Raw genomic sequence first — 16,486 nt, forward strand, 5'->3', positions numbered from 1 at the left:
TCTCTCAGCAAGTCAACAGGTGTCACTATGGTTGCAAAGTTCTCTCTCAGCAAGGTTGCACTGGGCTACCTCTCTTCAACCATTCCCTCAGAGGGAAAAACTTTGAGACCAGACGGTGGAGCTCTGGAGTCAGAGGAAATGGGTCCCTTCAGCATGAAGCTGCTTCTCTTCAGCCACTTCTGACATTTTTACATGTGGAGCCTGAGACTATGTGATTGTCTCAAATCAAATCACATTTGTCTGGTGGAGATAATCAAGTCTGTTGTAGCCATTGACTTGATGAGGACGGTAATGGGAATGGCATTGAAGGACTTCTCAGTTTTGGAGCTTTCCTCCTGGAGTCCTGGTTGATTGATGTTCTCCGTTCATCTGAGCCCCTAAAGGCATTACTGATGATATTTTGCACACAGTCAAAAGCACAGACTGGATGGATTGTCTTTTACAAGGCATTAAGGGTAAACTACTGTGTTTCACTGACCATACCTTTATCTTAGCCCTTAAGTAATATAGCACAGGATCATGAAAGACAAATTTCCCTAACTGTTCCTCCTCATATCCGCACCTCTCCCCTACCATCACTTCTCAAACTGGTCATAAGGGCACTCTGACATCTTAAGCTCTTGTCTGGCTGTAGTAGGTGAAAGTCAAATTGACAAAAAAGATTCTTTGTAAAGACAGCACAGTAACATTTACCTTTGCCTTGAGTCTGGGTGAGTCCAGTCAGTCTCAGACTCACAAATATTTAGAAGCCCAGATAAAAGCTGCTTGTTTTCTTTTAAAAGTTATATTTATGATTTGCAGGGATGGAAAATTTCTTCCCAGTTAAATGGCATTTTATAATACTATGTGTGTCGTATTATACACTCCCACACCGTATTCCGTTTGATCCTCTTAGAAAATGTACCTTAACAAGTACAAGTACTCTGGGTGCTATAAACAATGTTTAGAACTTGGCTTCTAATGCCAGCATGTGCAGTGTGTTTGTGTAGAATGTTTAAGGATATACAATTGTACTGTATGTAAATTGATCCCATAAATGTTCTCCATAAATGTGACATGAAATAATTGTGCTGCTGCTACAGTATACTGGAGTTAACAGTGATGGGGGTGCCGGCCCCGTGGCTGAGTGGTTAAGTTCGCGCACTGCACTTCGGTGACCTAGGGTTTTACCAGTTCCGGACCCTGGGCACGGACATGGCACCACTCCTCAGGTCATGCTGAGGCGGCATCCCACATGCCACAACTAGGAAAAAAGGACCCACAACTAAAATATACAACTATGTACTGTGGGGATTTGGGGAGAAAAAGTAGAAAAAAAAAGTTTAAAAAACAAAACAAAACAAAACAAAAAGTGATGGGGAAGATCTGCAGTCCGGCTCCTGTGAGGTCCTGCTAGTGGCGTTAGGTGTGCTTACCACTGAGCTTTTAGTGACCACTTAACAGTGTGTAAACTTGGTTTGTAATTAAAAAAACTTTTCTTTTTCCAACTTGGTTTCCTGGGTATTTTTTTTAACTTTGAGAATACTTTATTAATGGAGTCTCAAAAACTTTGAAATACCAAAACATCAGTTACCACCTGGAATGACATATTAAGCCCACACTATTAGTGATTTTCTCTTTAGAAGGGATAGAGGAATAAATATTTTTAGTCCCCAGAAGACTTGATTGCAGACCCCAGACACTAATTTCTGTTTACCCACTTAGTCAAATAGTTTTGCTATTGCTAAAGGTCACATCATTACCATAGTTAAAGTTGAAAAACCTTGTTACTCTGCCCTTCTCTGCTCTAAGCCGAACATTTTTATCTGTCGTCTTGTTTTCACCAGTGAAGTAAGGTTTTATATTCTGTATGTGCTACCAATAAAAAGTATGAGTATTTGAAAAGAGAAACCAAATTGTTTAGCTTAGAAATGAATGAGCATTTTGGCAGATGTGATATAAAGGGAAATATTGGCACCATTTAACAAAAACAAAGCTCAGGCCCAGTAAACTCCCAGCCCTGTCGCCAGACTCGACAGCAAAGTCAGCACTTCATTTGTCCTAAGAGTCACTAGAACTTCCTGTTCCCTTTCTCTGTTGCAAGCTTTCCCTCTCTGTCTCACAGGAGCCTAATTGTAAGTGACACCGGAGAAGTGATCTGGGAATTCTGTTCTCCATGTTGTCCCTCGTCATTTAGCTCTCCGTTCTTAATTTGGGTTTGATTTCAGAACTAAGATAGGATGCATAACAATGTGAAGGTCCCGATTTTGAGACATTTCCTTTAGCTCTGCCCTCTGGAATGCTTTCTGCTCCTTCATTGGATAGGAACAATGATTCTAAATGCGTCAGCTTCTCTTGGCACCTTAGCTTATGAACGTTAAAAGTGGCTAACATTTATTACTATAACCTAGTCCTGGTGTGAGCACTCATATGACCTCATTTAGTTCTTATAACAAGAAGATCAGCCTCTATATAGATAAAGCAACTCAAAGGCCAAAAAGTAAAGTAACTTCCCCAAATCACATCAGTAATAAATGGGCAGTTGGCATCTGAACTTGAATAGCTTAACTCCGGAGCCCATGTTATCATTCCCAAACCATCCTATATAATATATAGTACACCCTTCATGTGAGGCTAAGACATCAAGCTTTGGTGTGCAGCACAGCAACATCAACACATTGAAGCATTTGCTTGATACTCTGATTAGTGCTAGAATATGTTTTAGCTTAGAAACTGCCAACTGGCAGACTAATTTTGTTTGGCCTCTGCTAAATTTTAAAAAGTAACTTTGAATGCTTCTTGGCAGGCATAGAAAATGGGCAGGGCCCTCTGATTCTACCCCAGCAGTAACTAAGAACTTATAGTAAGCTTGCTCATTTGCATTACCTCTCTGCTCCTGAAAGTATTTTAGCCTATTCCTGAGCCATTTAACCCCATTTCTCAATGTCTCAGAGCAATATGACAAATTTCTCCAGTGATGGAGTTCTGTCCACCAAGTCATCTAAGTGATAACCTCTGGGGATCATGGGACTAAAATAATACTGCAGCCTTTGTTTACTACGCAATGAGGAAGCCCACCACCTCAGCTCAGCTGAGAAAAGGCTGCAATGGATTGTCCGTGTATTTGACAATTACTCTTGGTTACTAAAACGTAAGATGTAAGACCCAAAGTGAATTAAGCAAGCTGAGGTCTGAAAAGCTGTTTCTCTGCTCCAAGGCCAGTGTGACTCAGTAATTCCCTAGGCCACTAGTTGAGACTAGTTTTATCTTGGGCTCCATTTGTCTTATCTTCACACAGTCATTACAATCCCAGACAATTTGTAATGTGTTAAAAACAACCCACTATATTCACTTGAAGACTAACATCAGATAGCATATTGATGTTCTTAGCATTTTCAAATTTATTCCCATTCTATAAATGAGTAGGATAAGGCTCCAGAAGGATCCATGATTTGCTCAAGTTCAAAGGAAGTGGCATAGTTAGAACCTGAACCCAATTCCAGTGCTGTTTCCACTATACTGTAATAGGAATATTTTCTTCCAATGAATTTATAGTCTGCATTCTGCATTAACTCACAGGCTCTTGGTGCCAGGGGGCAGTAACATTCCTAAAGTCCTAAGTAATAACAGTAGGGCTAAAATGAGACTCAATGATTGTCCCACAATGTATGCAGAGGAGAGAAAAAGAGTAAAATGCAACTTCACAAATCCCAACACAAAGCATCTGGATTCCGGTTTCCAGGACTGGGGTCTGGCAGTGTGTTTTTAAAGTAGCTGAAGTTATTCTGATTTAGCCTGACAAACATTTGGGACCCAAAGGTCATTTCCCTCTCTCTTAGCACATGCCATTTTATGGTGTATTTTTTTCCCTAATGAAAGGCTTTTCTCTCTCAGTGCTAAAGAATAATGGGGGGTGTTGGCCCCGTGGCTGAGCAGTTAAGTTCACGTGCTCCACTTCAGTGGCCCAGGGTTTCACCCATTTGAATCCTGGGCAGGGACATGGCACCGCTCATCAGGCCGTGTTGAGGCGGCATCCCACATACCACAACTAGAAGGACCCACAACTAAAAATATGCAACTGTGTACCGGGAGTCTTTGGGGAGAAAAAGGAAAAATAAAATCTTAAAAAAAAAAACCAAAAGAATGGGGCCCAGATAATAGGGTTCAGGATTTAGACCATTTGAAATTTGATTTCTAACTCACACAGTACTAAAATACAAAGGCACTCCGTGTGTTTGCTCTTAATAGCCTTATCAGGAGCACCCATCTGAGGTGGAGTGACATGAGAATAGTCAAAGTGCAAATTTTGCTGAGGGCATTTGGCACTATCTCAATTCTTAACTATTTCAGCTTCTAGCTATTTTATGTACCATAAATCCTTCATGTATCTGTAAGCCATTTCTTTTCTGAAATAAAAATCAATATAGTGGTACTGAAAAAAGGCCTAGATTGATATGCTGATTATAGGTACTTAAGTGCCAATTTTAATATTCAAATACTTGCAAATCAGTCTAACCCTTTTCCATCTTTTTGTCCATAGTACCATCTGGGATTGACAGCTCAGCCTGAACTCTACCTTCTGAACACCGTGGATGCTGACTCACTTGTGTCTAGATGAGTGACAGCCTGAGAGACTGTATAAGAACCACTTTGTCTTAGTCCTTTTGTGCCAAGTGTCCTGTTAACATATCTCTGTTTGTTCAGAGGTGAGTTTTGTTCAAATGTTTTGAACAAAAGCCAAGATTTCCTCATGGGAAGAGTCTTAAAAGCTGACAGCTCTAAGTGTAGGTCAGAGACCCACCCACCTCACAACAGTCCTACAACAGCCAGAGTTAAATGTTTGGCCTGTGATGGCCACACACCCCCATGGGCTTGTGTCTTGACTTCTGGAATTTATAAAATATATATGTATATATATTTATATAAACCTGAACATATCAGTTTGGGTAGAGTTTTAAGGTTATATAAATTTGATAGATCTTTTGTATTTTTAAAAAACATTTTAGATAAATCAGATATTAGTTTTGTCTAGATCACAAGTGAGAAAAGAAAGGGAGTCGTGCTCTTTTTCAGAATGAACTGGTCAAACTGACTTACCTTTTAAAGTGATGGTTGATTATGGCCAGTTAAATTTCACTTCGATTTTGAATGACCAGACTCTTAGTAACTACTGATACTAGCAGATCTTTCTAAAGAAAACATTTCTTCTATTCGGCAATTATATTTAATCTTGGTTATCGGTGTGCTTTGTAATTATTCTCTTTGTTGTTGCTTTTCTTGAATTTTTCAGAGATATGATGGCATTTTCCAAAGAGCTTAATAATACCTAGTAACAAGATCCAGAAAATATACTTTAGCCAATGATCAGTTTTCCATGCTGCATTGTAACTCAGCCCATTCTAGCATTCAAATTTTAGGTATAAAAAGAAGAAACTTCCAGGATTTAACTTTGTAAGTCCCAACAGAAGATAATGGAGGTATTAGTTTTCTTCCTAATGTTCGTATAGTCCTATCATGTCTTTTCTTCTCACTTTTCCCATTAACACCCCAAACACCATTTCTAGGTCCAAAGTCTGTTTCCAGGAGTGGCTAATATTTCTAATGTTGACTTAGAGGGAATGCTAAGCATTTTATTTTAAGATACTTATGCCAAGTAGCATGAGATTAGAACCAGACTGTGACTTGGAAGATTAGTCCATATGTCACAAACTTCCTGCCTACATATGGGTTATAGATTTTTTTTTTGACCCCTCTGTGTAGCCAGGATTTTTTTCTTTAAAATTTTTATAATAAAAAACAATATTTAAAAATGGAAAGTTTTTGCATAATTATCTGATCAAAAAGTCAGAAGATTTTCAACACTGGACTCACATTCCTGCATAAAAGTGCAGTTGACTGGAATTGAATGGCAGCTATCCATTTGTAATAGAATATACTCCAGGGTGGCATACACCCCACTTCACTCATTTCCTTCCATTCCCAAAGGCAGTGAGTTTGCAAACCCTGTAGCCTTTGTATAACTTTGAGCATCATTTTCCTCTTTCAGCATAAAAGTTAAATATCTGACCTCTGCCTTATTTTAAAACTTAGTACCTTTCAATAAGACTTTAAAAAAAAAAAACAGACATTGCTTATTTTCATTTTTAATGACTTGGCCCTCTAAGTGGCAGGGATTGTTCTAAGATGATACTTTAAAATTCTCTCATTTCTACTTCAGGGGCCTTTGAAACTTCTGATAAGAGCAGCAGCCTCGCAGCAACCCAGGTTACAAGTCCTTCTGATCTTAAAATGAAACTGAATTAACATCACTTATCAGCTGTCACTTGAAAAAGAGCCTTTTAAAATGAGTTTCAGTGTTTTGATTTTTTTATACACAGACAGCAACTCTAGATGAATCAATTTGTTGGATTTTCCTCCTTCCCTGGGCAATTTAATTTCTCAGTAGTTTCATTACCAGAAAATGTTTGGGGAAAGAAAAAAAAGGCAAAAAATATCCTGTTTTGCAACTCATAAAAAGGTGAGGTAGATGGTTATACAGAGATTAAGTACCTTGGGGATTTCTGTAGCTCTTCTCCCTTCTTCAACTGTATGTTACTAGGAACAGACTAGAGTTTACAAAGATTTATATATAAGTATACCTCTCAGGTTATACAACTCCTGTAATCAGAAAATTTGATAATAAAGCAAAGTGAATCATGCTAAAACCAGTAGAGGAGATTGATGTCTAAAGACTGAGTCTTGGGTAAATTTTTTTTGCTAAGTTTAGTGAACATTTAATCATTTTCTAATTTATGATTTACAAATCTGGATTTCTATATTATGTGCTAATATAGATATTAATATATTCACTCTTAAGATTAACCTAGAGGCATACACTCACTCAGTTCCTGGGGTTTAACAGTGTGGAGACAATTTGTAAAAGGATGCTCTGACAATGTAGACCCAGAATGTCACAAAAGTGCAATTAAATAATTGTTGCTGAGCAGCGGCTGCTACATAACTGTGTGTAGGCCTAATATAAAAGGGAGTCAGGGCATCTCCGGGCATGTGAAATAGTTTAATTGGTAAGTGAGGTATCAGGGGTTACAGTAGCCAATGAAAACAGCCTTCTCAATTTTAAACATTATGATACTAAGCCACCAAAGCTTTGCTCCAGAAGTACTGTGCAAATTCAGGTACTGTATATTATCTATTTAAAGGGTCTTCCTGCAATGTGACCCTCCCTCTTCACCCAAGCTAATATGGGTAAATGAGCATCCTGCATACTTTTTAACTTTTCCCCATGTATGATTTTACATTTTAATTTAAACACAATTTGTGAGTTCTCATGCATAGCTACTTTTAATATATAAATACTTTGCATTGCTTTTTATAAGCATTAAGTGTATTACTTTAGCTCTCTCAGAGTAAGGTTAGAAAATTCTGGAACCTACTGGGTTTTGTGAGAAAAGCCCATTTCTAATTAAATACTTCGGTTCCTCTATTTTTAATGCTGAGTATATATTGAGAGAGTGGAATCATTCCAGTAGCCTAATTAGAAATATCTTTTCATTGTGTAATCAATGTGAAGAATGACATTTCTATGCCAGCTCTCCTCAATTTTCCTGACCTTCATGGAACATATTAGATCCAGCTGCTGGAATATTTACTCTAGTGGAATAAAGTAGTTGGACTCTTCCGATGCCTATTTTCCAAAGAGGACAGTGTTGACCAAAATATGTGTACCTGTTGTTGCCACTAGAAGAGCTTCATGATAGGTACAAATGACAACTTTTAAAATAATTACCTGTGCCAAAGGAGAAGAGTGTATACATACAACAGGGGATTAATATCTCTAATGCAGATGTATTTTCAGATATTCCTACAATTTTCCCTTCCCCAAACACTGGATTTCATCTTCCTGTCAGAGTAACCCTCCACTACAGGAAACATCAAGGAAAAGGAAACCACCACCACAGATCGTCTTACAGTGCATTCTTTATTTTATTTCAGCGAATACTTTTTTTTTTAGTTTTCTTTCCCAGGCTTTGAGTCTTAGGGAGAAAATCTCAGTTATGACCGCTATAACTTCAACAAAGTCTAGTTAATTTTTTAGAATGCTAGGGCAGTTACAGGGGTGTTTGAGGTCACAGGTATACTTAACATTTCATGTCTATTTTGGTTTCTTGTGTCTTCTGCAGTGTCATACCAGATTAGCAGTAGCACATCGGGACTAAATCTTTTCACCCCCACAATACTGCCATCTGGGGGAAAAGGGATTTTTTAGCAATTTACCTTTGTACTCCTAGAAATACTTCCAAGAAGTATAAAAATATGTAGATATTTAAATCTTAGACATTTATGTTTGTGGTAAAATAGTCAAGTTTCTATATAAGAGTAAGGTAGGTACACAGTGGTGAAACAAATTTAAATAATAACATGACCATTCTCCTCTGATGTAATTCTTGGTCATTCAAAAAGGGAGTTTATAAAGCCTTAATTACCTTGCCCTATTTGGGGAGAATTAAGCGATGAGCAGTGTGTCACATTTAATGTGGATATAGAACATTTTTTCTGTAGCCATTATATAACTCACTCCTAAATTTCAAATTGGTTTGGCATAATATAAATTATTTTCTGCCACTAACTAGAAAATAAAAATTTTGAAAGTTAGAAAATCATGTCCTAGGTTCTGAAAGACATCAGCAAGGATATTTTTGAGTTGACTATGATTGTTGATTTGGAAATCAACTTCTTAAACAATTGAGACTTACTATACAATACTATGAGAATTCTGTCTGATACTTCTGCAGTTTAATTTGCTACGTATTGAAAATTCTTCATAATAAATGGTTTTCAGAAGTCTTCTTATCTCTCTTCTATGTAACTTCATTTTTTGGACACATTGAAGAATCGAGGTCTAATGTAATCCTTATACATAGAATAGAGAACACCTAGGAACAAAAAGATGTGTATCAACAGAGTATCCATGGGAAACAGACACTGAATTTCTTCCATTTGTATTCTTCCAAAACTGGCCCACAGTTTAAAAACAAATGCCTTCCAACTCACTAATTTTTGGTTTGGATCATACAAATGGCTCCAGAAAATAAACCGAACAAAACAAAACTAAGAGGCCTTTAAGATCAATCTAAATCTGAATTTATGATGTTACTATGCCACCCTAAAGTTTGAATTTTAAAATATTGGTGAAAAAGTTAGGAAAGTGGGAAGATTATGCTAGATACTAAGATAAAAATAATAGGCATCTCAACTTAGCAAACATCTATTCAGTGTCTACTTGTGCTCAGTATCCTGAGGAAAACAAAGGTGAGTGGATCTAATCCCTGCTTCTAGGGATTTACAGTCTAGTGGGTAAATTAGCTGTGAGTTTCAGCAGATGAGATAGATGTATATCTTCCACAAGGATGAGGTCCCAGGGCTATGCAGAAAGGGGGAAGTAGCTGGGGAAATAGCCTGAGGAATAGAGGAGCCACTTCACTGAATTCTAGAGATGTCAGCAAATGTTCATACTCAAAGCAAGTTAAGGAGTCACAGATTTAAACCACAACTCACCCCACTTCCTGGTCCATATCAATTATCAAGCCATCAGCTATACAGTAGATTGTCTAAACTAAATCCTTCATTTTCCTTCTGCTTTCTTTCTGACACTGCTTGTTAATATCTTTAAAGAGTGCACAGAGGATAAAGGATCAGTAAGTTAGTTCTCTTCTCAACATGATAGCAAAGTGAGGCAGATGTTTGCATAATTTTCTAATGAAATAGTACTATAATATCATAGATGTATAAAATTCAAGCCAAAAAATTTTTAAACTTGAATCATTGTGGGTGTCTATGGAAATAACATTCTTAGATTTAGAGAGAATTATAGGACTCATTTGCCTGTGCTTATTAGACACAGATAATTCTTAACTCTTGTCTGCCTTTTAAATGTTGGTGTTCTCTGGAGTTCTGATCCCAACTCTTTTCTCACCTTATTCATACCTGTTCCTTCACTGGTAAACTAAGTCAGATTTCTAAGTTAGATCTCTCTTCTGAGTGTCAGACTCATACATTCATTATACTATATGTGACATTTTCACATCTCATAGATAGGTGGTCTCCAAACTTTTAAATTGTGCATGAGCAAATATGTTGAGCATGTCCTCAAAATGTGCATTTTTTTATAAACAATATAAATGTAGTATGGTCAGTCTGTTTATTAGTAAAGCTTTTTTGTTTTTAAGATAAAAATGTTTGCTTCCCACATCCCCATGGATCTCCTTAATATATCTCCTGGGGTATGAGTACTCTAATTGGGAGACATCTGCCATAGGCATCTCAGTCAGTATAATATAAAATTAAGAGTTCACGCTCTGGAGTGGATTGCCCAGGTGATTGAGAACAAGTAACTTTTCCTTTCTAAGCTGCAGTTTCCTTCTCTGTAAAATGAGATAATAACAGTACCTACCTCACAGAGTAAAACATTGTTTAATAAAGACTTTATCTGGTCTTTGACCAGAGTTCCAGGCATAGAGCTTCTAATGGAAGTTCCAAGCATTTGGAACTTTGTTATTCATGAGTCCCTTAGATCATACCTGAATTTATGCTAACAAGGTGACTCATCGTGGGCTCCTAGGTAGCTTCAGGATGTGGCTGGTCATGCCAGAAAGACCAACCATGTGATTAGAGGGTTCTAAACCCCCAGGGAAGGGAGTAGGACCAGAGATTGAGTTTAGTCACATGGCCAATAATTCAATCAATCATGCCTACATAATGAAGCCCTAATAAAAACCCTGGACACTGAAGCTCAGTGGAGTTTCTTGGTTGGTAAACACATTGATGAGTTGGGGGGGTGACATGCCCTGATTCCACAGAGAGAAACTTGTAGACACAGGCATAGAAGCTTTAAGTTTTGGACCCTCCAGACCCTATGTGTCTCTTTATTTGGCTGGTCCTGGTTTGTATACTTTATAATAAAACTATAATTGTAGGTATAGTACTTTCCTGAGTTCTGTAAGTTGTTCTAGTGAAATGTCAAACTTGAGGGAGTCTTGAGAACCCCTGAATTTGTAGCCAGTTGGTCAGAAGTGTGGGTGGCCTGGGGACCCCCAAAAGCTGATGTCTTAAGTAAGGGCAGTCTTTACGGGAACCATGTCCTTAAATCTGTGGCATCTGATGTGAGCTCCAGGTGGTTAGCATCAGTATTGAATTATATTGCAGTACACCAGATGGTGTCAGAATAGGTATCTATTAAGATTAAATGAGATAATGGTATATGTGTAGTTTGCACATAGTAAGCACTCATTAAGTGTTAGTTATTATTGTTTTGTCCAGTATGCACTCACCCTCCCACTAACCCTGTTCTTCTAGGTTCTTTATATTTGTGAAAGGCAAAGCTTTCATCTGGTTGCCCAAACCAACAATCTAGGAATCATCCCTGATTCCTCCTTCCTAACTTTTTCCAATCACTTAGACGCCAAGTCCTCAATACTTCTAGAATTAATCTCCTCCTATTTCCATTGCCACTGCCTTAATTCAGATCCAATTATCATCTAATTGTCTTTTTTGTCTTTATTTTTTCCCCTCCTTTGCAAATCATCTCAAGTCATTTTTTTCTCCTTACGTTTTTTTCATGATGAAATATAATATGCATGGAAAATAGTAGATAAAACTTAAATGACCAGATTAACAAATAGTTGTAGAGTGAACACCTGTAATTATGGACAGAAATAGAATATTGCAGGCAACCTAGAAGCCTCTCAGCTTTCCCTTTCTGATCATATTCCCCTCTCTTTTCCATAGGTAACCACTGTTCTGAGTTTTATGATAATAGTTTTCTTCCTTGTCTTTATGGTGTGACTCTTGGTTCAGTATTCCTAAAGAAACAGTTTCATATTGCCTGTTTCTGATCTTTGTATAAAAAACGGATCTTTCTAAACTGCCATTCTGACTATGTTACTCCCCTGTTTAAACCCTTCACTGGCTCACTTCTTGTTATTCCTCTGCTTGCAACCATATAAATCTATCGGGGATTTGTTTTATATCAACTTAGCTGAGTGTAACTGTGTTTTCCAGAATTCCCTTCACTGCATATTTCTGGGTTAGCTTGGCTCACAAGAGACATTTTGCTTAGATTTGAAAGTGAAAGTTGAAGCAGCAGCTGCCACATTCCTTTTACACTTGGAAGGCTTGGTTTGGGATACCAGCTTGTGCATATTCCTGTTTACTGCTAGCTCCTCTCATTGTTCTTGGCCAGCAGTCAGGCCCATAAACCCTTCAGCTCCTTCTGGATCGCCGCCTCTAGCTTCTTTGGCTTCTAGGCCAGATGTGGATTGGCTCCATGATAGACGGTGCCAGCTTCTCCTACAGCTCACCCTATGATCAGAGTTGGAGTCAGTAAGAGACTGACTCAAATATGCATCTGTCCTTGTGGGTTCCAGCTCATCCTTGCATATTCCAGTTTATTTTTCCTTCCCAATTGCTGCCTTGCTAATAACTTCAGGTCCCAGCATTAGAAACACAAGCAACAGCCTAACATGGACTGTTTAACCAGCTCCCAAAATTGCTTAGGATCATATGTCTATAATAAATCCCTTTTTATCTATCACTACTAGTAGTTTTGCTTCTCTGTGTGAACCCTGATTGATACAGAATTTGGTATCAGAAGCTTCCGGAGGAACATAACCGTGAAGATAGGTTCTCTGGTCTGAGTTATCTGGAATTGGTTCTTTGATCTCATTAGATTTAAAGGTATTGATGACCATTTTTTTCAGTGCTAAAGAGGATGCTAGCAGTCCATGGCGTGCAGTAGCAAAACTTTTTAAAAAATTATTTCCTACAGATACCCTTAATCAAGTGTCTATAGAAAGCAAGGCTTTGGGTGATCAAGCACTTGCTGCTATAGAACATTTAGTGGAAATAAAGACTATAATAAGGTTGGTTACTTCTAAGTGTGCTGGAGAACTTGGGAAAACAATGGTGGGCTCAGGGCTTTTAATTCCTAGCTTCAAGGTCCTGTGAGGGACCTGAAAGTTTTATGACTTTCCAGAAAGAAACTCTTAAATCCTGCAGCCATGAGGCTGATATTTTTGAAATCCATACACAGGGTCTAATCCTGTGAGTGGCTAATCACAACCCAGATTAAATTCCCAACCTCACAAAGTCTCTTATGTTAAAGTTAGGGTATTGCTTTGGGAAAGAGTGGGACTCTGAAAGTTGGGATAGGGACAAATGGGCAGATTTCAGTGAAACTGCATCCTCAAACCCCTATATTTTACTGAGACTCCTTTGCCAGTAGAAACAGCCCTTCCATCCCTGTCTGAAAATGACTGAATCTCGGACCAATAGGTAATCTCCACTAAATGAAGGTGAAACGCCAGAACTTCCTTGGTGTACTTCCAGGGTAGAACAGTGATTCTCTCCTGGCAGCGATTCTTCTTTACTGGGGCAGTTTTGTTCCCCAGGGAAATCTAGCAATGTCTGGAGACATTTTTGGTTGTCACACTGGGAGTGGGTGGGTGCTATTGGCATCTAGTGAGTAGAGGCCAGGGATGCTGCTAAACATCTTGTAATACACAGGACAGCCCTCCACAAAAAAAAATAACCCAGTCCAAAATGTCAGTCGTGCTGAGATTGAGAAACCCTGCCATCGAGGAAGGTATCCAAAGGCTTAGGGAGATTGGAATGTTAGAGTGGCTTTATCCTTCTCACTCACCCCCTAAATATATCTACTCCCTTCACCAACACTGTGAGAAATACATCTGTGAAGGGAACCCTGGCATCCTTGAAGAGTTCTATGGTAACTATTTTTTTTTTAAAGATTTTATTTTTTCCTTTTTCTCCCCAAAGCCCCCCAGTACATAGTTGTATATTCTTCGTTGTGGGTCCTTCTAGTTGTGGTATATGGGACGCTGCCTCAGCGTGGTTTGATGAGCAGTGCCATGTCCGTGCCCAGGATTCGAACCAACGAAACACTGGGCCGCCTGCAGCGGAGCGCTCGAACTTAACCACTCGACCACGGGGCCAGCCCCTATGGTAACTATTTTTTGTAAGCTAGAAATGACAGTGGGAACTACTGGGCTCCCTGCATTCACTGGGGACGATGGTCTCCTGAGGTGGCAGGGGTCAAGTGGCAGCATTTAACTGACAAAGACAAGGAAAGCATGATTACTGTGATGGGCAGCAAAACCTAAGCAGTGATCAGAATAGTCTAATCCACAAAGATCTTTAACATTGGCTAACTGATTATGGTGTTCCCTAAAGTTGAAAGTGGTGGGCAGCATATAAGCGGAAAAGGTTTGATGAACAGAAGTTTGGCTTGACTCATCACAGGAGAGAGCCATGACCCCTTCACTAATTCCAAGATTTGTATTAATTCACAGACTCAAAGTCCCTTGAATAATGGAGAGGTCAGATCTCCTTAAGGAAAGACCCTGTTACACAGCCAAAAATGTAAATACTATAAATCCTCCTTCTGGCCTTCCCCAAAGGGACCTGTGGCCATTCACTAGGGTGAATAGTGAAATATTGTGGGAGATTGTTAAATATTGGTTCTGAATTGATACTAATGCCTGGAGAATTAGTGTGGTTTACCAAACTAGGAGTTTACGGAGGTCAAGTGGTCAATGGAGTTTTGTTGTGGGTCTATTTTGCAGTTGGCCTGGTGGGTCTTTGAACCCACTGTATGTATTTCCCCAGTTCTGGAATGTGTAATTGGAATTGACATACTCAGCAATTGTCAGAGTCCTCACATTGGCTCCCTGACCTGTAGAGTAAGTGCTGTTAGGGTGGGAGAGCCAAAAGTAAGCCATTCTAAGTGGCTCTATCTACCAAATAGTAAACCAAAGCAATATTGCATTCCCAGAGGGATTGTAGAGATTAGTGCCATCATCAAGGACTTTAAAGATGCCAGGCTAGAGATTCCTACCATATCCCCATTCAATTTGCCTCTTTGGCTAGAAGACAGATGGATTTGGGAGAATGATAATGGATTTCTATAAACTTAATCAGGAGATCACTCTGATTCTGGCTGCTGTCCAGGTGTGGTTTCATTGCTAGAGCAAATCAACACAACCTTTGCTATTTGGTTTGCAGCTGTTAATCTAGTTGATTACTTTTTCCTGTATCCCTTTTAGTAACGACCATCAAAAGTAGTGTGCTTTTACCTGGCAGGGCCAGCAGTATACTTTCACTGTCCACTTTCAGGGCTACATGAGCACTCCAGCCCTATGCCATAATCTAGTTTGCAGGGACCTTGATCATCTCTCCATTTCACAGGACATCACATTAGTCCATTAGATTGATCTGATCTGACTATCAAGGGGAAACTGAGTTGCTACCATACAATGATTGGGTAAGGAGGAGTGTGTCTGGAATGCATGATATCTTCTGGGGCATTTCTTAGTACTCCCATGTCCTGTGATTAAAGACAGTATTGGGGAAACTACACCCATTACAGGCAGGATCGGTAATGACCCAGACCATTTAGGAATGAAGGTATGGGTCATCACACCAAATAACCATGAATAGCCAAGGTGCTCACTGTAGGCAAAGGGGGTATGAAATGGCTAGTGGAAGAACGTAGTTTTAATACCAGCTATGACCATCTGAGCAGTTGCAGAAACAAAGTCTGTGATAGGAATATTTCTTCCTTATTTTTATATGAATACATTTGTGTATACATTAACCAGTTTTTTTTTTCTATTTGTCACTTCCATTTACCTACCATCTAATATAAGAAGTGTTAATAGTAGTTAACCTTATATCTCAGGACTTAAGTCACAGGATAACAAAGGGGAATGCAACTCAGCTCAAAGATGAATCAACATCACCCAAAGATGGATGTAGGGATTTGCATCCTCTTTTGGGAGAGAATTAGCATGTTTTTGGTTATACAAGGGATGGTTGATTTTGCCATGTCTTTATTTGAAAGTTAAGTGTATTAAAAGAGGTGTGTATGATGTCAGGTTGACAGAGTGGACAGTAATGGATTTGTATTGTGTCAACTTAGCTGAACTATACTTTCCAGAATTCCTTTCCTTTTATTCCAAGTTATTGCACAAGAGACATTATGCATGAGATTTAGAAGGCAGAAGTGAAGCAACAGCCAAATTCTTTTCATGCTTGGAAAGTACTGGTGCAGCATATTTTTGCTTATCTGCTGGCCCACCCTGTTGACCTGAGACAGCAATCAGGAGTGAGCTACTATGGCTCCTGCTGAATTTCCTCCTTGACCTTCTCTGACTCCTTGGCCAGGACAACGTGTAGCTCAAGGATGAAGGGCATCAACTCTTTCTGTGTCACTCCCATCATCGTATTTGGAGGTTTAGAGATGGTGAGAAATCCATAAGGGTTCTAGTCCATCCTGTGTGTTCCAGCTCGTCTTGGAGGTTCCAGGTTTTTCCTGCTTCTCCCACTTTACATCAATCTTTTCTGACTGCTTGCCCTGCCCACTTTAGTCCCCAGCTCCTCATACATAAGCAAGAGCCTCACAATTACCTAAGTCCAAATAACTATAATAAATCTC

The 16,486-nt window shown here is 39.0% G+C and overlaps 1 protein-coding gene across 6 annotated transcripts in view; it reads left to right on the plus strand.

The window, feature by feature from the left end:
- SLC11A2 (solute carrier family 11 member 2) overlaps positions 1–13,870 on the plus strand; it is a 39,861-nt gene extending 25,991 nt beyond the window's left edge. For 5 of the 6 annotated variants that reach the window (XM_046656843.1, XM_046656880.1, XM_046656870.1 and 2 more), the window contains exon 17: positions 9–1,487. In XM_046656843.1, coding sequence (XP_046512799.1) covers positions 9–215 — 207 coding nt within the window. In that variant the 3' untranslated portion in view covers positions 216–1,487. Of the gene's footprint in view, positions 1–8; positions 1,488–4,519 lie in introns of those variants that run through there. The other variant, XM_046656861.1, reaches the window with a different exon arrangement.
- Positions 13,871–16,486: the final 2,616 nt, after the last annotated feature.

The sequence above is a fragment of the Equus quagga genome, chromosome 1 (assembly GCF_021613505.1).
Source record: "Equus quagga isolate Etosha38 chromosome 1, UCLA_HA_Equagga_1.0, whole genome shotgun sequence".
NCBI lineage: Eukaryota > Metazoa > Chordata > Mammalia > Perissodactyla > Equidae > Equus > Equus quagga.